The 23,400-nt window shown below is 35.5% G+C and overlaps 1 protein-coding gene across 1 annotated transcript; it reads left to right on the top strand.

The window, feature by feature from the left end:
* Positions 1 to 3,579: 3,579 nt before the first annotated feature.
* On the top strand, positions 3,580 to 22,822 carry LOC143238698 (uncharacterized). Its single transcript, XM_076479153.1, has 4 exons — positions 3,580 to 4,482; positions 9,261 to 9,349; positions 10,871 to 11,075; positions 13,087 to 22,822. The coding sequence occupies exons 1-4, from the start codon at positions 3,756 to 3,758 to the stop codon at positions 13,362 to 13,364; spliced, it is 1,299 nt and encodes a 432-aa protein (XP_076335268.1). The 5' UTR covers positions 3,580 to 3,755; the 3' UTR covers positions 13,365 to 22,822.
* Positions 22,823 to 23,400: the final 578 nt, after the last annotated feature.

Below are 23,400 nucleotides of genomic sequence, written 5' to 3'. Positions count from 1 at the left end.
TGGACCTTCCAACATAAGATTTCACTTGTAATTTGTAATTAAAAGTATTGAATTTCAATGTTTTTACACACATTAAAGTAATTTTTAAGAACAGTTCGAATTTTTTGTTAGTGGTGAAGACTTTACACTATATAATTCAAATCTATAAAATCCAAAACACCCAGGCCGTGTAGGGTTAAGCATGGCGCAAATAACTCTTTTGCAGCTTTGCACCCACATACACAAACGAGCAAACATTCAGGCCGTCTCTTTACCTTTTCCACTGTTTGGGACACCACTGTTTATGTTTTAAACTTTGATAACTTGGAGTCCAAAGGCCAAAAGTTAACTTGGTGATCTATAATTATAAGAGATTTCTCATTCATAACGCCCTCCGATGACTTAGTGATAAGTTAGAGGGTTTATGAAGATAAAAATCAGCTTTGGATCATCCACAGTGGGCATAGCACAAAAAGCCCATTTTACAGCTTTGTGCTTAACAGCAACGAACAAACACTCGTAATAACAGAGGTAACTCGTTAATATCGTAAACTTGGGTTTCTAATGTCGTATTTTGAGGCCTTGAATAAATCTAGTTTAAGGGAATTTTTAATAAAATATTCTTCATCAGTTTCGAATGAGAAAATTACTCTCGATAAAAATTTATTGTTTGTCACTTAGAATAGGGTTATTATGTAACAAAATATTTATTATTTGTGTTTTACAAGAGGATTATTATGCTACAAAAATTTTGTTGTTCCTGTGTTAAATAAGATTTCTATTATACAAGAAACTTTATTGTTTGTGTTTTAAATAGGACACTTATTATACAAGAAACTTTGCTGTTTGTGTTGGACGTGGTGGAAGGTGTTCTGTGGAAACTGGCTAGGAATCATGATTTCACTAATTCTCACTCCGTTCAGTTCAACTGAAGGAGAAAGTAATTTATAAAAATGAAGAGCCATAATAGCCAAACATATAACACATTTAGCAAAATAATAAAAAAAACTGGTTGAAAAACACATGTTTTATTACTTTTTTCTAAAAAGTTGTCACATCAGACCCACAAAGTCCATTATTTCTATTACTTCAAATTGTAATCATTTTAAATTCGCATTTCTAGTTTGGATTTTTCATAACAGTACTTATGAAAGTAAAATTTCAAGCTATATGTTAGAGATGTGTTTTCATGTGCATTAGTTTCATAGGACAAAAAGGATATCAAATATTTGAAAAAAAAAAATTGTCACGTATTGGAAATGCCTTCAGGATTTCGATCCTTTGTTACCCTTCTGGTATCAAATTTCATGGTTTTTCTGTAATTCAACTTTAATCTTATAGGGTTTTCTAATAGTAACATGATTGTGTCTCTACTTCTACCTTTGTCCCCGCTAATATAGCGTTAAGTCTAAGTTTTACAACGCTAAAATCAGGGGTTCGATTCCCCTTGGTGAACTCGGCAGATAACCACGTGACTTTGCCATAAGAAAAACACACACGTCTACCTTTAGTTTCTTTACTGTTTAATAAACAGAGACAATTTCAAGAACTTAAAAAACTTATTATTCCATGGAACAAACTGAACTTTGCAAGACACTAGGGCGTAGGGCGTGGCCAAGGGCGTCACTACATGAAGCATTAGCTGGATTACAATTAGTTTTCTCTTTTCGTCATAATCCAGTACACTTTAGTTTGATATGAGAAGTACCCAATTAACTCAAGTCATAAGCCAAGATTTTCAATACCAGAACAAGGACAGACGTCAATACATTTATATATTTTACTTCATGAACGTCAAGTCTTAGAAATCTATTTGAGATCATCTGAAAACGGTTTCTTGAGCAGTGAGTAAAGGCGTCAAAAATTCATATATCGAGTTCCTCTTTCCTTATTATTTGATAACGATTATCATGTCACGTCTGTGTAAAATTGATTATTCAAGATGTGTTGAAGCGTGGTCTATAGATTGTACAATGCCTGGCCTGCTTCCTTTAAAACGCACTCCGTATTTGGAACCGTGGATGCGTCATAAGAGTGACGGTTAATTCCAACAAGGCTGGATGCTGTTGACTAGGACAAATAAGTGAAAATAGCCCGTTATCTAAATTTATCTAAATAAACAAGAACTCGTTAATCGACTGTAAACAAAAAAGGACAAAAAACACACACATACGAAAACGTTTGGTAAACGATACATGCATTTTTAAATGTATCCTCCATTGTTTGCTGGATTGTTCTTAAGTGTACAATTGCACATTGAGCATTGTTCCCACCGCAGAGATCGAAACTCGAGTTTTAGCGTTATAAACTCTTGAGCTTGAAGCTGAATCACGGGGGAGTGAGGGGAACGACATTATTTGTTGGATATCCTGAAGTTTCTGTTGATTTTATGATTGAATAAATTTGAAAACCACAACTAAAAGCGTCGCCATCTTTTACTTTTCGATAAATTTCTTTCTTTATATATTGTCTATCATTGGGGTTTGGTTTGTTTTGAATTTCGCGCAAAGCTACACAAGGGCTATCTGCGTTAGCCGTCCCTAAGTTAGTAGCGTAAGGCTAGAGGAAAGGCAGCTAATCATAACCATCCACCGCCACTTCTTGGGCTACTCTTTTACCAACTAATAGATGGGATTGATCGTCATTTTATAACGCCCCCACGGCTGAGCATGTTTGGTACGACAGTGATTAGAACCCGCGACCCTCGGATTACGAGTTGAGTGCCTTATCCACCTGACCATGCTGGCCCTATCATTTGGGAGGACAAGAAATACCAGTTACTAAACTTTATGAAATATGATGAATTTAACCATGAATTTATGACCAAGTTCATATAAAAAATATTTTTTAAACAAGATCGATAGAAGGAACTTTTCTCACTATTAACTTTTATTACCAAAAAAAAATTAGACATTAAAATAAACTTACTATTTGAAACTATTCACGTCATAGAATGAAGTGTGTACAAATTAATTTATATCCAATCTTACATTTATCGCATTGTTTTGTTTGTTTAAAGTTAAGCACAAAGCTACAGAATGGGCTATCGGTGCTCTGGCCACCACGGGTATCGAAACGTGGTTTATAGTCTTGCAATTTTGCAGACATACAGTTGTGCCACTGGAGGTGGGAGGTACATTTATTTGTCTTTCTTTTTAACTAGTACTCTCCCCACTTCCCCGTGTGGAAATCTTGGGAGATTAATTCCCACTGTGTAGCTTTGTGTTTAAAAGCAATAAGCATACCTTGATAAGCAAATTTTAATTTGGCTGTTTTTGAGAAAAATTAAAATGTAGTTTGTATTTTTTTATTTGTTGTTGTTTTTTTTGTCTTCACTGTGTAAGCTTGTTCTATTTGATTGCTTTAGTTACTGTTCAGTGCACATATGAAATACTGTGTTTTGGTAACTAAGATTGTTGAAATCCCCTTTTTTACTCTCGTAATCTGCAGATTTGCTGCTGAGCCACTAGGAGTGCTGGTCTATTTGAAAACAGTGGCCATGGTCATAAGCTCGTGCCTCTTACAGTGACGTCACAGCCATGACCACGTGATTTCTCTGACTAATAAATATCTAACTCTGCGGCTGTTGCGAACGGAGACAGAACGTTTCAGGTTGAATGTTGAGTATCACGTTATATTTGTGTTTGATTTTGAAGTTAATAATAGTGAAATTTTGAATTCGGGTACTAACCAGAGGAAGTAAAGATAGCAGATATTAAAACCAAACCTCCGTTTTACAGTAGACTATACGTTGATTGAATTTAAACTGTAAAAAAATGCCAGTTCTCACGCAAGACTTCCTTAACAGCTTGCTAAGTCCACGACAGCTGACTAATTATTCCCCAAGAAGCGCGCCCGATTTAAGAACGCTAAATGACCAGGATAAAAGTGGGGTATTTCTGGTCCCCACTATTTCCTTGACGGGGGATAAGGACAATGAGACGTCTGATACCTCAGATCAGCATTCTCCTATATCTCAAGGGAACATGCCACAGGCCAATAACATATGTAAAGGCATGAATAGGTCTCAGTCCCTACGGGATCACAAGAAGCCTGAAACGGCTTTTCCGTCGAGTAGTTTCCGGCGGAGGATCGCTAGCACTTCCGGAAAATGTAGCTTGCTTCCTAATAATTTAACCCCCTTTCGATCATCGTCCAGTCATTCGCTTTCATCACCAGACGATGAAGATGACTTCCAGCGACTCCGAAATTTCTCGGTAACGTCTAAGGGTATCGTCAATCGAGGGGACTCCTTTCGTTCCAGGTCTCGCAGCACGCACAGTGTCTCGTCCGTGGGAGCAGAGTATTTTATTGGCGTAACTCCTCCCAGATCCCCCAGTATTCAACTCCCTCCTCATGAACCTCCAGAATTCCTCCCCGTAGTCGTCACGGATACGGAAAGGTTCAGAGTGCTAGTTGTGGGGGCATCAGAAGTTGGGAAGTCGTCTTTAATAACCCAGTTTACAACCTCCGAGTACATCTGTGCTTATGATATTTCACATGGTAAGAGTTTAAAAAGTATGGTGTCATTCTGTACTTCAAGGAGGGATTCGAACTCATGCCCCTAACCAAACTAAACAAAATATTATAAATGAGATAATCAGACGACTTGTTCGCTTTGCAGGACCGTGGGTTCGAATCTCATTCGTTTTGTGTTTTCTTCGCCATAAGATTCTGTAATCATTCTGTGAATCAATACGTATGAACATAAAAATAATGAAACACGTAAACAACAATTATGTATTTCTATACAAAACAAAAACAAATTTTGGCAAAATATTAGTAAAGTATCCAGTTTTGGTTTTTAATATAAATTTGTGACAATGATTCTGTTTAGCTAATTCGAATTTAGAAAGATGACGGTCAATCCTGAACTAGTTCAGGTCTAGTCCTTAACATAATTATGTACAACACATGGAAACCTAAGAAAGTGCTCTGTGAAATATGGGTAAAAGTGCTGTCGAAATTTGAAACTTTAAGTCAAAACTCTTCATTTTAAAGTTCTAAAGTGAGGAAAGCTATTGTTTTTCTGTCTCTTACTTTTAAACACAAATAATGTGACATTTACCCTGTAATTGTAAGAAACACCAGACTAAAAAATCGAGTATAATAAATGTAGTATATCAGGTGAAAAGAAGTAAAGCAATGTTTTTGTATTTTTCCACTTTCTTCTTTTAATTAAAGAATTTAATTACTTTAAAGAATAAAAGTAAACTAGAAGTAAATTTCTCAAATGTCACAGCTAATTGTTTGAATGAAACAAATGCGTCTATTTCTACTTACGTCACCCCGAACTTCAGACTGCGTCACTACATATGATTCAGCACCAAGCAAAACAAAACGGAGAATTCAGGCAGCCTAACTAATGCAGGAAGCACAGCCAATTCATAAAAATAACTCTGTATTATAAGTATTATTTATATGTATATATATATATCTGCCTCTCCGTGGAACAACGGTAAATTTACGCATTTACAACACCAAAAATCCGGGATTAGATTCCCCGCGGTGAACAAAGCAGATAGCCCAATGCGGCTTATCTCTAACAAACCCAAACCATATATACATATACATATATAACTGAATATGCTTCTATTATACAAAAATGCGTCATGTGGATCTACACTTCGAATACAATGTGTGATAGCAATGCTTTAGAAATATAAGAAATGGACTTACACTGCTTGAAATCGGGTTTCGATACCCATGGTGGGCAAAGCACAGATAGCCCGTTGTGGTGCTTTGTGCCCGACTCTAAACAACTAGGCCAGGCATGGCCAGGTGGTTAAGGCACTCGACTCGTGCGTAATCTTAGGGTCGCAGGTTCGAATCCCCGTCACACCAAACATGTTTGCCCTCTCAACCATTGGGGCGTTATAATGTGACGGTCAATCCCACTATTCGTTGGTAAAGGAGTAGCCCAAGAGTTAGCGGTGGGTGGTGATGACTAGCTGCTTTCCCTCTAGTCATACACTGCTAAATTATAGACGGCTAGCGCAGATAGCCCTCGAGTAGCTTTGCGCGAAATTCAAAACAAACTAAACAACTTAATTAAATTCAAGGAGAGTAGATGCATCTTGGTATTTCTGAAAAAAATAAGATTGGAGAAGAAATGAAGAATCAAGCTAATGGAAGTCAGTAAGTCAAAGTAATTGCGAATCAGGGATTACAGATCAAACATCTATACAAAATACTGTTTAAGGTTTTGTTTTGTTCTTTATCCAGACTTTCACATCGTTATTTCGCCAGAGGGAATATTGATGTCACGTGGAGAGCGCGTGGCTTAATACACGGAATTTTCTCGAAAATACTAAATGAGTTAGGCGAGATTAGACAGATTACTGTGCGAGTCTGTTAATATAATTGATTTCATTAGTAAGATAGTGAATTTGTCAGTCATCTCGTCTGTTACTTCAGTTTCATGAATATAAAAAAGTATTTGAAGGAAGTAGTGAACATGCGAGAAATACCAGACATAATAAACAAACCGCGGGTAAGTGATTGTTGGTTGGCGTTCTTTGTGAAGTTAGACCTACCGTTAGCTCATGAAACTGTGAGCTAAGAAGACAGATATTTTTCTTATCATTAAACTGTTACTTCATATTCACCAAACAATCCAAAGATCCTCCATTCTCAATAATAGAAAACGTTAAAATAATACATGTTATGTCTCCAGGTTTTTTCACACAACAAAATTGTACAAAAACTGTGTTTTCTGATTCTGTGGTTGATCAGATATGTTATTACGCTTAAGCTGACGCTGTATTGGTTATGTACACAGAAACTTAAACTTCCTTAATGTTTATAACACTCATTACTTATTGTCCCATAGCAAAAACAGTAAATCTGGTTTATTTAAAACTATAAAACGTAATTCAGCAACAAAACCAACAGGATGATAAACTTTTAAAGTTTAAGAAAATCCCTAAAAATTCGATTTATTTTGTGGAAGAATATAACCATGAAAGATAGAAAAAAGAAACGTGATATTCGTAAATAGACCTTAAACCTACAATCCAATATGGTCAGGTGGTCAAGGCACTCACCTCCTACTCTGAGGGTGTCCAGTTCGAATCCCCCCTAACTCCAAAGATGCTCGCCCTATCAGCCGTGAGGGCGTTATAATGTGAGGGTCAGTGGTAAAAGAGTAACCCAAGAGTTGGCGGTGAGTGGTGATGACTAACTGCCTTCCTGCTAGTCTTACATTGCTAAGTTAGGGACGGCTAATGCAGATAGCCCCCGTGTAGCTTTGCGCGAAATTCAAATCAAATTACACAACTAGCTCACAGGAAGAAAACGTCAGGCTTCTGAGATGCTGAGAAGAGGACAGATGTGGGAGTCATTCTATTAGTTCGAGTTACGTTTTTCTTTGTTGGTTTTTATAGGACTGACGGTTTGGCTCCTTTGCGACAAAGCAGCAACTTTTCTTTTTTTACCTTGACTGGAAATGAGTGAATACAAAAAAAAAGTTGTAAATTCAATGACATTTGAAGATCTAATGGTTTTGATTACTTAATCAGTTTAACCATTAAAAAATGTCTTATCGAATTTCACTCCATTTCAAAGCACTGTGTTTTCAATTTACTTGTTTGTTTGAAGTTAAGCGCAAACCAACACAATGGGTGTTGTAAGTCCGTGACTTACCGGATCCCCTCGGGGTCGTATGAGTGGAACTATGAGAACAACATCTACATTTTAACCCTAAATAGTGAGATACTGAATTTCCTCTAACAGAAACAAAACGTATGTGGTAAAACACCACAAGTTTGTTGTGAACATGTTTTACGTGTGGAAAAGAAATTCAAAAAATAATCCACAATGAAAATCCTGGGAAGCTATTTTTTTTATGCCAAGTGTTTAACACGTGACGTTTTAATAAAAAAGGAACATTCAAATCACTTTAAAAGGAGAGGCTAAATAAAACAGGAACTCAGGTTTATTTTCATTACAAATCCCCATAGATTGCATAAGTTGGACACAAAGCTGTGTTGACTTCAGTTATGTGGGCAGCTCAGGCAGATATGTCTGTTTACAGTGTTTGGATTGAGCTAGATATATGAAAGTTGTTAACATGTACAGAGAAAGCCAGCTGGGAGAAAGTGCTTGTACTTGTATATCTCTATTAAAATACATGGGTTTACTGACATACGCATGAGCCAGTTGTAAAGTGTACGAAGTAGTAGATGTAAAGAAAATAGTTGTATCAGGATGGTTTGATTGTTTATAGTTAAGCACAAAGCTAAACAGGGGGCTACTTGTGCTCTTCCCATCACGTATATCTAAACCTGGTTTGTAGCGTCGCGGACATTCCGCGGTGTCACTGAAGGTAGGGGAGTTATTTCGTTTTGTGTTGTTAAGCGCAAACATATAACTGGCTGTATGCGATGCGCCCATCGCATGGATCGGACTCCGAATTCTATCATGATTAGTTTCCAGGCTTACCGCTGAACCACGGGCTGTATATTGAGTGTTTTTATCCATATTTTTTGTTTATGCATTGCAAAATATTAGGTATTTGTTTACTTGCGTAATGCCAATTGCGGGTGTCGAATTCCGGTGTTTAATGTCATAAATCCATAAGCTTTTCTCTGAGTCGACGGGAAACATTGTACAATAAACTGAAAATTAAATATTTTATCAAATGGATGAATGAAAATTGCTGCAAATCAACTTTAATCCAGTTTTTTGTTTTCTAGTTTAAACGTAATGTTTCGAATATCTAAAGTGGAAGATGGTGAACAAAAAAACACATTCTTTATGTATTCAATGGAACTAATATGATAAGAAACTATTTCAATCAATGAGATCTAACTTTATCATGAAACGATTTCTTGAAAACGATGAACTAAATCCATTCGATACTAAAATCACCAAGTAAGCCTTTTCTTTTCCAAACAGACTTGAAAGGAAAAAATGCACACGTACACATTTAGTAAGCCAAATAGTGTGTTTCTTATTCTGCATTTATAAGTTTATTGTTCGAAGTAACTAATTAATTAGTACACGATAAGACAAAATTTCTCGTTCTTTAGAAATTAAAGATGGTGACTGTTGTACTTAGCATCATCTAACCATTTGTTTATGTCTGTATGACATAGCTGTACTTTCTACTTTGTGGGAATGAGAAATCTGTGGCTTTTATATCTATGATCTAAATATATTTTCCACGTGATAAGAACGATACACTTTTGACGCTTCTACATGTGATCTAACTGTACTTTATAGATGGTGAGAGGAATAAACATGTGAATTTTATATTAAGATGTCGCTTTACTTTTCAGAAAGTGAGAACGAAAAATCTGTGACTGTTGTATTAAATGAAGAGGAATCAGAGCTAGTTTTTGTGGAATGCACAGCAGACAAATTTTTGGTATGTTTAGACTTTTATTAATAAATACAATTTCTGTGTTGAAAAACCTGTTAAATCTATAGAACTTTTTAATCATCTAAAATAAGAAAACAAGCAAGTTCTTAGTGACTTGTGTTATAAAATAAAATTATTCGTACGTGTAAATGAAACGGGTGTGGTCTGGAGTTTCACGTGTTAAACTGTATATCTAAAGTCCAAGTTCACATCTCGAGGCCGCTGCGCATGTTCCTCTCTTTCATCTTGAGCGCATTTTAAAGATGGCGTCGAATTCCTTTATTCGGTTACAACAGTTGTTAATTAATGCTGTCACTTTAATCAGTAATCCAGCATAGCCACGGGATTAACGCGCTTGACTCATAATCTGAAAGTCGAGGATTCGAATCCTCTTCACACTAAACATGCTCGCCTTTTCAGTTGTAAGGGTGTTATAAAGTTACTAACGAATAGTGGGATTGATCGTAATATCTCAGATAGCTCTCGTCTAGCTTTGCGCGAAATTTAAAACAAAACAAAACAAACCTTTAAGCAGTCCTTCAAACGACTGAACGACTGTACCTGAGCCCCAGTGGAGACTGCCTAACTTGTCACATGAGTTACAGTTTTATTCGAAAATATCAATACAATGACATAGAAAATTACTGACAAATATAATTTATTAATTAATACTTAACGGGTTGTGAGCTAATACCACTTTAATGATATTTCAAAATCGACGTCTTGAAATATTCTCCGAAGTAGACAAAATAGTGTTGCCTCTTAATCATTATTTATACTTACACAATTTTATTATCCACTTCCCTTGTGAAAAGTGGGTTCAAGACTTATTCATTAACACTCTTTTCTTTTTTTTTCTAAATTGTTTGACTTTGTTTTAATTGCATATTTTGGAAAATTCTATTTAATAAACTTCTGGTTAAATGCCGTATTTTTCGGTGTATAAGACGCACTTTTTTTTCCTGAGGTGTCAGGAAATTAGTGACTAAAAAACATAACTGAAAACATGAAATGCTTAGTCCCTCTTTTGTTTACCCAAACATCCCTCGATGTATAAGTAAAGCAGTCCAAACTCTGAGAACTTTAATGGACTGTATCTGCCTTTTGAGTGAACAGAGGACGACGTTTCGGCTTCTATACTGCGGTCTCAATATAGAAGCCGAAACGTTGTCTTCTTTTTGCTCAAAAGGCTGATACAACCCATTAAAGTTCTCAAACCTGGTATGTTTACCCTGCCTAAAGTTTCATTGAAAAACAGACTTAACGCATACAAAACACTGTTCTTTAAGCAAGACTCCACAAAGGATGTAACTAAACGTAGCGTTATGGCTTGCATAAGTTCTCTATTCCGTTTATCTACCTCTTTTTTATGTGTTGGAGTTGTTTTACTCCCTGAAATTGCAAAACTGTTTTTTAGTAGCTACGTGAAGCAATTGTTACAAGCTTAATTTAATCTAGTGTTCTGTGAATACAAAAAACAAGCTAACTGTTATTTGTTTTTTCTTTGTTTTCTTTTTGTTTTCTTAGGACCAAATGAAAGACCATTCGAGCTCAGCCATACGCTTGGACGCCTACATGGTAGTATATTCTGTCACAGATAAGAGAAGCTTCCGGAAAAGCAAAGAAATCATTAATCTTATTGTAACTTCAGAAACATCCAATAGTAACAAAGCTGCAATCTTAGTTGGAAACAAGACAGACCTGGCAAGAATACGGAAAGTTACTAGAAAAGGTTGGTATTAAACATTTGCCGTAGATATCTGACTAAAAGTGTAAAGTCCAACAGGATGCTAGAGAATGCAGTGCAAGCAACTGTCATGGCGTCACGTCATAACAGTTGTTATTTTAATAAATTTCTGCCACTGCTGTACTTACGATACACTGGTTTAGACTATAAAAAAAAAAGATATGGTTGTAACAATATTTATCTAAGCCATCTGCTACTACAACGGTCGTTATGGTGTGAACGCTGGTGAACCATGATTATAAATAACTATACTTGTCCTAATTTGTCCCTAAAGAAGAAAGGTCCACCTTTCGAAATCACTCGGGTTATAGAGTTTTTGTTCATTTCTATACTTGTCCTAAGAAATTAATATTATTTAGTATTAATTATTATTAATATTATGCCTATTATATTTTAATACTAAATTCTTTGTTCAGTTCCCTACGGGTTTTGTTGTTGTTGTTTATTAACCACACTATATCCGTCGTATTTTTTTGCCACGACGCGTTTTGCTCAATACGGAGCTCATTAAACTAGATGGGATACGATAAACACAGTACTGACCAGAATACTATTGATAAAATATCAATGAATTACACGGCACAACAATTTTTTTAAAAGTTTTGCTTCCTGAAAAGTTTTTGATGATTGTGACAGGTACCTGGTGGGTATGCACAAATATAGTTTTGGTTTTGCTTCGTCACATAGGAACTCTGATAAATAGACAGTTAACTGTTTACCAGCAATGACGTATTTAATTGCGTTTATGTTTCTAATACGCTTTTAAGTTCAACATAATTAAAAGTGTTTTGCTTCTGATTTTCGTTTGTATTCAATGTCCGATGCATCACGTTGCAGTGTCCAACAGTAGTCAGCAAGAATTGACAGATTCCAGTTGCCCTGATATCGTTTTTACATTGTAGCAATGTCCTAGTGAAACTGAAGATTTCTATGAAACGGTACGTGATGGGTAAATTTGGATGCGATTTTCGTGATCAGCAGCCAAAAATTTATAAGGAACACCCAACAGTGTTCAAGAAGCAAAAACTCTGTTGTGCAGTATTATCAAAAATATAATTATGATCATACGACACAAGCTTATAAAAGGCGTTTAAACCATAATAATTATTAAATATTAATAAGTTTTTTACCGGTTTCACTTTGTAAAACTTTTGTTTATTGTGTTCGCAACGTTTAACCAAGTTCACGTGGCAACATCAGATGAGACCGAGTTGAATTAGAACATAAGTTTTTATATTTATTCAAATATTAATGTACACTGTTATTTTATTCCACGTTTGATTGGTATTAATGTACACTGTTATTTTATTCCACGTTTGATTGGTCTACTTTATAAACGTTCCAAACATGTGTAAATTGAATTATTTACTTATTTATTTTAGTTATTAGCTATTTTGCCCGGCATGGCCAGGTGGGTTAAGGCGTTCGACTCGTAATCTGAGAGTCGCGAGTTCGAATCCCTGTCGCCCCAAACATGTTTGCCCTCTCAGCCGTGGGGACGTTATAATGTGACGGTCAATCCCACTGTTCGTTGGTAAAAGAGTAGCCCAAGAGTTGGCGATGTGTGGAGGTGATTAGCTGCCTTCCCTCTAGTCTTAGAGGGAAGCGCAAAGCTACACGAGTGCTATCTGCGAAATTCAAAAACAAACAAACAATTAGCAGATTGCGGCAAACGTTTTGGGAGCTGTATCTCGCCAGTTGTCCTACTCTTATTTCTGTTATTAATTTGGTCCAGGGTGCCGTTTTAAAAGGCAGATTATTAATTGTGAAGTTTTTATAAGATCAATTCGTCGGTGAATGAAAATTGTATGTTTTACAACCGAGTAATTTTCACACCTGTGGTTGGTACAGAAGAAGCTAGGAAAAGTCCTTTATCTCAATACGACAGTTGTCAATATATGTTTTAAACTAAACTTGTTGTTTTATGCCAATCGTCAAAGGGTGATGAAATTAGCTATATACATTTTAAATTATTTTACCTTTTATATTCCGGTAGAGGGACAAGCCATAGCAACAGCACATAACTGGAAATTTATTGAAACATCAACAGGAATAAACCACCAAGTGGATGACCTATTGGTGGGAATCCTCAGTCAGATCCGATTAAAATGGCAATACCAGAAGAAACTAAAGAAACAGCAAGAATTGGTAACCCTAACAGTCCCAGGAATGTTCTCGTTCTGGTCCGGTTCCAAGCCTAAGGTTTGTTTAAAAAGGATTCTAGATAAAGCTGTGCTGAAGACAAGATCCTGTGACAATCTGCAGGTTTTGTAAAATACTTTGTGAACTATTATAACGATGAATAAAACTAAACAAATCGACTTCGCCTTTGAAGGCGAGAACCCCGAAAGCATAAGTTGCATAAAAATTACTAGGGTTAACTTTACTTAATAATTAAAACGACCCTCGTCCGGAAGACACCTACTACGGCACCTATTTTCACCTTTCAGTGTTGGTTCAAATGAAAAGCAGTGATGCCCATAGTGTTCATCAAAAGGTAACAACACCTCCTTCTAATAGGATGTATTTTACAATAGCTGTATAAACAAAAATGAACTTATTTAAAAGTTAAAACAATAGGTGTGATTTCCTTTTAAAAAGTAAAAACTCCTAAGTTTTATCAGTTTGTTTTTTTCTCTCTTCTGAGGCAGACGTGTAAATGGTTCGTGCACCAATCCCCTGAAAGAAGTGGAAAATCTTTACAACTAAAAGCTTTAAAACTTTAAAATCGATTTCTTGTCAACGGTTCTTTGTACTATATCGTGATTTGATTGAAAGTAAGTTTGGTTGAAACAGTGAATTCAGAACAAAGTGTTAAAACAAATATAAGGACCATTGAATTAGCCCAAATATAACAAGTTATAGCTATAATAAATTAACAACTTTTTGATGGGGTGTTTCTTTCTGTTCACCCACTGTATATATAAATATATATATTTACTGTTGTTCGGAAATATATACGTTAAAGATATTTGTATGAATTAAGATGGGGTTGCATAAGGGGTTGGAGAACCATACAACCTACAACTTAATTTATCATATACAAACCTTATAGGTAAGCACGAGAGGTATACATATACAGGGTGGATTTTTTATTGTTGTGAAGTAGATGTATAAAATCGAAAACTTAGGGTGTTTATGCAGATTGGGAGGATCATGTTATAAAGGTCAAATCAAGTTAATTCTATATTATGGGTGTTGACCACGCCATTTTGCGATAACTGACCACATGACCCACGACAGAAACTGTGGATCTTCATCCAACATTGTAATGAACCACTTACAAAATTTTACTTGAGGGTTACAGTCTTCTTCTTAAAGACCTTGCTGACAATGGACATGGTGAGGATGAAACTTGTGGTAATACAGCAAACGTACTACTAATCTTTGGCAATGGTCACTTCCTAAATCAATAATTCTTGGGCTTATGAGTGTGGATATATAAAAACAATTGAAACAAGTACAACTATGTATGATATGATCACGAGGATGTATGGCTATCTCTGACCGATCTGACTGTTGTACTGGTTTGTAGCGCCTATTTCTTGAAGACAGCAAACAATGCATAAAACTCAGGACACGTTTTGAATTTCGATGTCCAGAAAATTTTGCTTCACAAATTCTACTTGCTGCTACAGCATTATGTTGGCATTATGCATAGAGTAACACTGTGTCAATACATTCTTCATTAGCGTTCTGTGTCATGTTTTGTGAATCATTGCTTCTGTGGGTTGTAACTTATTATATTTATACCACTTTATAGGGGACAGTACATGAAGATGGCCATGGTATGTAAAGTGGCTATAGAAACATGGAGTAAGTTCCAAAAGAATTAAAGGGAAGTTGCCAAATGTTGGTTTGCATAAATCAGCATTATTTACAAGTCATTATTTGCAAGTCCCCCACTCCTGTGTGAAATTGAAATATTTTCGATTTTTAGAAACTGTGCAAATGTGTGCGAAACGCATAAGAAAAAGAAAGAGTCTAGGGTAATACATTATTATGCTCTACAGCATGGTTTTCCAAGCTATGCTCCGTGGAGCTCTTGGGCTCCGCCATAGTTATCTGGGGCCCCGCGAAGAAATTTCAGAATGTTAATATTTTTTTCTCAAACTATAAAATTGAATCAGAATACGCTGTACAAAGAAGTAAAATATATCTTTAATATAACACGTTTATCGCGTATTAGGCCTTTTAATATTTAATGCTGCCTAACGCCAGATGATTTTATTTAGCGTAGGGGAAGTTCTTGCGGTGAAGGTGTTAATACAAAATCAATTAACTTCGACAGTGGTGCCACTGAGTGCGAGTACGTATGGCTCCATCTCAAGATCGCATGCGTCATTGGAGATGCAAGATAGCCTAGTAATTTTCGTATGAAACATCAACCAACCCTGGGTAGTGATGCCAACTGTTATTTAAAAGCCAGATATGGATTAGCGGCTGAATCTCGAAAGAAATGAAACAAAATGAAACATGACGTCATAGCTAAAACTTGTCCAAATTTAAAACATTGTGATACAATTAGATGCAGTATCATTATATGTTTAAAAATGGCTGGTATGGGTAGAGAAAGCACTAGTAAGTTCACAAAGAAAGAAATCATTACCTCTTTCTATCTTTGTGAACCTGACGATGACAGAAGAAGGTCGAAACGTTGTTCGATTCTCTACTAGTGCCTTCTCTACCCATACCAGCTGTTTTTAAACATATAATTTTCTCTACAAGTGGGTTTTATCGTCATCACGGATTCGATGCAGTATCACTTGTTTCAATTTCAAAGTATATTTATATGAAGTATAATTATATTTATAGAAATTATAATTGGTAATTGTTAGGTTAGGTTAGATTCGTTGCAGTTAAATTAGACACACTTGGTACCAGAGAGCTCTATGACGTCATGTTTCATTTCGTTCGAGATTTTGACGCACGTCAGATGTGGCTTAAGATTTTGTTGTTTGGCTTAAAAATTTCTGTTAAAAAAAGATGTAAAAACAATAGGTTACCCTTTTCATTTAGAAAAATATATTGTCCTAGTGGCCTAGCCTTTTGTCCACAAATGTTTATTTCTGACTTCGTTTTGACAACACTGATCTCAGATCAGCTTGTCATTGTGTGGTGATAAAACGCAAGTGCTTGAGCTAGAGAGCTTTTATTAAGAAGCTAATTTGTGTCCGTGAAAATACTTTTGAAGTGCCGAAGATATAAGAATACGTTTTTAGACAAATTAATAATTAGTTGACACCCTTATAATGGATAAGTGGCTGAATATAAGTAATAAATCTGATACGAGTAAAAACCTTCCCAGGGCTAGGCCTAATACGAATTTATCGGCGTTATCATCGTGTACAAGCACTTTAATGCAGGATGATGCAAGAAGTACAGAAACAAGAAAGAAAATAAAGTATGATGAAAGTTTAAATGAGTATGGCTTTACATGGACAGGTGATGAAGATGAACTTAGTGGATTGTGTGTTGAATGTAGAACAGTGTTGAGTAACAGTAGTTTACATCCAACAAAGTTAAAACGACATCTCGAAACCAAACACTCCCAATTAAAAAAATCCAGCTTCCGAGTATTTCAAAATAAAGTATTTACAATTAAATCCAAGAAAAGCTACATTTCATTCGTTTGTCCATAAGGACAACAAAGATGCACTTATTGCTTCATATCGTATTAGTTACCGTATTGTAAAAGCAGATGAAGCTCATACAATTGCAGATTTGATAAAACCATGCGCAAAAGATTTGGTAAAGTGCACGATTGATGAGAGATTTCTTAAAAACATTAACTCTGTGACCCTTTCTAACAACTCAGTTTCTCGAAAAATCAAGGATATATCAGCAAATTGCTTAATGGAGTTAATAAGACGAGTAAAAGCAAATTCAACTTTTTCGCTTCATATGGATAAATCAATAGATGTCACAGATTATGCGATGTTGCTTGTGTTTGTTCGCTATATTCACGAAGCTGGTTTTGAAGAAGACATGCTAATTTGCAAACCTTTGGCGACTCAAACAACAGGAGAAGAAATATTTAAACTGCTCGATTTATTTATAGAAGAACATGAGATCTAATGGCAGCTTTGCTCAAGTATTTGCACTGATGGGACTGCAACTATGATTGAAAAGTTTTCAGATGCACTAATAAAAAAAAAAAACCTGGACATCGAGAGTATCCACTGCTGTCTTCATTGTCGTGCACTTGCAATTAAACGAATGCCAGAATACTTAAAAGAGGTATTGGATGATGTCATAAAAATAATTAATTTTATAAAATCAAGACTACTCAATGTGAGGATCTTTAGTTTACTCTGTGAGAATATGGGTAGTTTGCATAAAAATTTGTTGCTTCATATTGAAGTCAGATGACTTTTTCAGGAAAAAGTGCTTGCTCGGTTTTGCGAACTGCGTGAGGAAATAGATTTCTTTTAATTTGAATGCCATTTTGAACTTGCATACAAATTAAGGGACAAATGCTGGATACAGAAAGTGTCTTACCTTTTGGACGTATTTGTCTATCTAAATGAAGTGAATACTACAAGGTAACGTACTTCATAGTTCAGAGTAAAATAGAAGCGATTCAACGTAAGCTAAAACCTTTGGGGTGAATACATACTCATGGAATAACTTGATTGCTTCGAAAATCTCAGTAGTTTTTTTTTACTTATGAATGAAAGTTCCTTAAGTGAAAATGCAAAAGTTTCAGTCATGCAGCACATATCTGATTTGTGTACAAATAATGAAGATTACTTTCCTCCTCATTTAAAAAAATTACTGTTGATTCAAAATTGTTGACTCTGCAAATACCAACGATTTGCCTTTGAAAGAGAAAGAACAGCTTTTAGAAATTTCAACTGATTGCACCCTAAAAACAAAACTTCAGCAGGAAGAAATTACACAATTTTGGATTCAAATGGCCATGAAATACCCTGAAATAAGTAACAGAGCTTTGAAACTTTTGATGCGTTTTCCAATAACATATGTTTGTGAGCAAACATTTTCATTGTATACAGCTACAAAGACCAAATATAGAAACAGACTAAATATTGAAGATGATTTGCGCTTACGGGTAACAACCATAACTCTAAATATTGAACTACTTTGTGAACAAAAGCAAGCCCATCCAAGCCACTAATAAATAAATAAGTACTCTGTACTTTTACCGATATAAATTTTGTGAGCAGAAATTAATGAACAAGTTAAGTATAAGTAAAATATTTTCTTTAAATATTAATATTTTTAATAAATTTATATTCTAAAAGTTTGAAGTAATCTTCATCTGGTGCTAGTGACCGATTGTTTCTATTTTTAGTGTATTTCTTTTATTAAGGCTCTGGAATATTTTTTCTTTCTAATGTGAAGCTCCGCAGGTCTGAAATGTTGGAGAATTCCTGTTCTATAGTTGTTGCATTACTACTTCGGACTAATAGTTTCAGAGATAGCATTCAACTCACCTTGATTTGTTTTCTATATTCGTGATAATCCAACATTTGACAGGTTTAACTCCTAATGTGGAGACAGTTATGTCAATATTGTTCATAATCCAACCTTTTAGTGCTTTAAAATCTAATCTGGAAATGATTGTTTCAATACTGTCTGAACGAGTGGCGATAATCTAACAGGTTATGTCAGTATTGTTTATAAAACTGATGTTAATCCAACCATTTAGAGCTTAAATTATAATCTGATGATGGTTGAGTCAATACTGTCTATCATATTATGGATAATTCACTGTATTAAAGGTTTTAAGTTTAATATGGGGATAGTTGTGCGTCAATATTGTTTATAAGACTGATAATAATTAAACACTTTGGAGGTTTAAATTATAATCTGAAGACGGTTATGTCAGTGTTGTTTACAAAATTGGTGATAGTCCAACGGGTTGTGTCGATATAGTCTTTAAGATTGCTTATAATTCAACGTCTTAAAAGTTTAAATTCTATCCTGAAGATGGTTGTATGAACATTGTCTATACAATTAGTTATAATGCAATGTTTTTATGGTTTTAAGCTTAATCTATAAATGGTCAAGTAGTTGAATGAAGAATTAAAATATTTTAATGCTGGAAGTTTGTAGAAAAACAACTAACGACTTCATTTGCTGGTTTTGTAACATCTCAACTATATTTTAACAACTACTAATGGTTTGTTTGAAATTTTGCGGAAAGCTACTCGACTGCTATCTGCGCTAGCCGTCCGTAATTTAGCACTGTAAGACTAGAGAAAAGGCAGCTAGTCATCACCACTCACCGCCGACTCTTTGGCTACTCTTTTACCAACGAATAGTGGGATTGATCGTCACATTATAACGTCCCCACGGCTGAAAAGGCGAACATGTTTGGTGTGATGGGGATTGGAAACCGTGGCCTTCGGTTTACGAGACGAGTGCCTTAACAACCTGGCCATGCCAAGCCACATCAGTTAATAAGTTATATCGTAATAAATAAACAATTGTGCATAATTTACCTAATTTTAAGATAATTTTCCTGATGACTTTTCCTGATCTGTTGCGATACATGCTACTCTCATGGTATCTACCCCAGAGTAATGTGTGTTTTCTTATAACAAAGCCACATTGGACTATCTGCTGAGTCTACCGAGGGGAATCGTACCCCTACCCCAGAGTAATCCACTAAATTAACAGGTATTGTGTTAAAATAGGTTTTAGTTTCGCAAATATATTCTGTCTTTTTTTTTTCAATTAAACTTCGAACTTTTTTCGGTTGTTACTAAGCGCCCTCTCTCTAACTGAATTACGTATCACTGCCTCTTTCTTACTCTACTGGCTCACAGGAGCAATGCTGTGTATCTACGGACTTACAAGGCTAGAAACCGAGTTTTAATACCCATGATAATCAGAGCCAGATAGCCAATTGTGTAGCTTTGTGCTTAATTAGAAGCGACACAAGAGCTATCTGCGCTAGACGTGTCTAATTTAGCAGTACAAAATTAGAGAAAAGGCAGCTAGTCATCACTACCCACCACCAACTCTTGGACTACTCTTTTACCAACGATTAGTGGTATTGATAATAACATTATAATGCCCACACTGCTGAAAGGGCGAGCATGTTTGGTTGAACGGTGATTTAAATTCGTGACCCTCAGATTGTATGTGTTAAGAAAACTTTATCGAATATTGTAGTAAATAAAGGCTGATTTATGGGTGATTTTCTTTATAACCAGTTTTGCTTTTAATGTCAAATTCATATCGCGCCCACAAGTGACACAACGGTATGTCTGCGAAATTACAACGCTATAAACAAGACTTCGATACCCGTAGTGGCTGTTGCGATTATAGAAGAAAATGTTTTAGTGGCTTATGGTATGTTTGTAGGAAAGAATTAAGAGCTAATAGCAAAGGAAAATGTTCAACAAACAGAACTGTTTGACTGGATTAAATTTGTGTTATTATAATATAGAGTGTAAGTCTACTGATTTACGATGATAAAATCAGGGGTTCGATGTCCTTCGGTAGACCCAACAGATAGCCCGATGTGGCTTTGCTATAAGAAAACACACATACTACAAAGAAAAAGAGTTAGCATTTGCCACTTAATGTTTTTATGCAAAACTACATGTCATCGTGAATACCTAAATCCTATTGTCGTTATAAACCCTCAAGCTTACCGCTGAGCCACCAGGTGCGGTAAGGGAGGTAGGTAAATTTGATTATTATTCCTTTTCAAAAGGAATTATAAATTTTCTAAATTTGTGTTTGCTGAGAGTTACCAGTCTAAAATAAAAGCCACAAGTGTTTAAATATTAGTCTCAAGTGAAACCAGTCCTTCAATAGAGAAATGATTACAAATTCGGAAACGTGTGTTAAGAGCTTCGCCATTAATACCGAAAAAACAAGCAAACACATAGTATAATTTATATAGCGTCAGATCTTGTGAAATATGTTCGTAGATTGTTTATAAGTGAAAAGCCACATTGGGCTATCTACCGTGTCCACCGTGGGGATTCGGTCCACATATTTTAGCGTTCAAGTCCATAGACAGGCCTGGCATGACCAGGTGGTTAAGGCACTCGACTCATAATGCGAGGATCTCAGGTTCGAATCTCTGTCACACCAAACATGCTCGCCCTTTCAGCCGTGGGGGCGTTATAATGTGCGGTCAATCCCACCTATTCGTTGGTAACAGAGTAGCCCAAGAGTTGGCGGTGGGTGGTGATGACTAGCTTCCTTTCCTCTAGTTTTACACTGCTAAATTAGGGACGGCTAGCGCAGATAGCCCCCGTGCAGCTTTGCGCGAAATTCAAAAACAATAGACAGAAATTTGTAGACTTACCGGATCCCCTCGGGGATCGTATGAGTGGAACTATGAGAACAACATCTACATTTTAACCCTAAATAGTGAGATACTGAATTTCCTCTAACAGAAACAAAACGTATGTGGTAAAACACCACAAGTTTGTTGTGAACATGTTTTACGTGTGGAAAAGAAATTCAAAAAATAATCCACAATGAAAATCCTGGGAAGCTATTTTTTTATGCCAAGTGTTAAACACGTGACGTTTTAATAAAACAGGAACACTCAAATCACTTTAAAAGGAGAGGCTAAATAAAACAGGAACTCAGGTTTATTTTCATTACAAATCCCCATAGATTAGATAAGTTGGACACAAAGCTGTGTTGACTTCAGTTATGTGGGCAGCTCAGGCAGATATGTCTGTTTACAGTGTTTGGATTGAGCTAGATATATGAAAGTTGTTAACATGTGCAGAGAAAGCCAGCTGGGGGAAAGTGCTTGTACTTGTATATCTCTATTAAAATACATGGGTTTACTGACATACGCATGAGCCAGTTGTAAAGTGTACGAAGTAGTAGATGTAAAGAAAACAGTTGTATCAGGATGGTTTGATTGTTTATAGTTAAGCACAAAGCTAAACAGGGGGCTACTTGTGCTCTGCCCATCACGGGTATCGAAACCTGGTTTATAGCGTCATAACTTCGCTGTACCACTGGGATGTGTATCAGGATGAGATTACAAATATATCTGTTTATCTAAGATGAATGGTTCGTCCCTATCACTTAGAATCTTAGCATTTTAAATTATTTTTCTGTATACATCTATGAAAGTGCAGCAATATAGTTATTGTAACATTTAACGTAATTATCCAGATTACTATTGGTCGTTACGCAAAAGAAATGAGTTGACGAGTTCCTCTATCACGTAAAAACGATTAATTGCTTACAATGCTGTAAATATTATCAACAAGGATTTTAACTAAATTCAATTTTTACGACACGACCATAAATTTCTGGAAAGATTTGTTTCTGAGAGACACCCATTTTAAAATTATCTTGATTATTAAGTATTAAAGTATCCACAAACGTTGATAATTAAGTACCAATGTATCAAACATTTTGATGATTAAATATATAAGTATCCAAATATGTTGATAACCAAATACCAAAGTATCCAAAAATGTTAATAATTATACATCTAAGTATCCAAAATGACAAACTGTATTATTGTTCATACTCAATGACAAACTTTATATTTGGAAGTATACTTTTAAAATGCTTTGAGAAATCGTTTCAACATGGATTTGATACCGAGAAACGATAAATTGAGCCAAATACTTACCTTCCATAGTAAAATGGGTTAAAAAAGGGTTTTATTAGCCCGTGGTTCATCAGAGTATGTGAAAAGGTCTTGAACAGACTTTGATAATAGATACAAAGTTCACGTATTTTTATTTATTTGTTAACTCAATAAATGTTTGGTAAACCAGGTGTTTTTGTTTGTTATTTTGCTATAAAACTATTTAATAGGTCACGACTGGTCAACAATGTTTCCAAATGTATAATGAGCTCCTTAATATAGTTGGTTTTCGTCCATATCAACTCAACAACAAATTGACCGTGGTCATAGTATCAAGTTTATCATAAGTTTTTAGTAACACAAAATCTGATTCCTTACAAATCTCATTTATTATGTCCGAAAATAAAAATAGAAAACATTGCAACGGAACATTGGTATAAAGAAACAAGAGGGAATCCTTAGTAGCCGCAGCAAATGAAATACTTTTAGGCAGGGTTAGAGTAAATTAATTTAAGTGATTTTTTCCCTTTTTGTTAGATATATTTTTGTGCGCCAGCAATACCAAACGAGGGGCGTGCGTATACCAGATTCAATTCTATTACTCATCAGGATCTCTACCAACCAACCCTCAAACTGAAATTACTTTAGGTAGGATTAAAGTAAATTAATCTATAAGACGTTGGGCGTGTTCAAATACATCAATTGAAAGTTTTTGACATCCTGAGTCCAAAACTGTAATTAGATCTAAAATCGGTC

The sequence above is a fragment of the Tachypleus tridentatus genome, chromosome 13, assembly GCF_004210375.1.
Source record: "Tachypleus tridentatus isolate NWPU-2018 chromosome 13, ASM421037v1, whole genome shotgun sequence".
Classification (NCBI taxonomy): domain Eukaryota; kingdom Metazoa; phylum Arthropoda; class Merostomata; order Xiphosura; family Limulidae; genus Tachypleus; species Tachypleus tridentatus.
This window is presented reverse-complemented; position numbering and strand designations above follow the sequence as displayed.

What these genes read in the sequence shown, in the direction of transcription:
- LOC143238698 (XM_076479153.1), top strand. Translation starts at nt 3,756, where the DNA reads ATGCCAGTTCTCACGCAAGACTTCCTTAACAGCTTGCTAAGTCCACGA. An exon ending in GCACAGCAGACAAATTTTTG is followed by an intron (nt 9,350 to 10,870) that starts GTATGTTTAGAC and finishes TTGTTTTCTTAG; the next exon opens with GACCAAATGAAAGACCATTC. An exon ending in ACGGAAAGTTACTAGAAAAG is followed by an intron (nt 11,076 to 13,086) that starts GTTGGTATTAAA and finishes ATATTCCGGTAG; the next exon opens with AGGGACAAGCCATAGCAACA.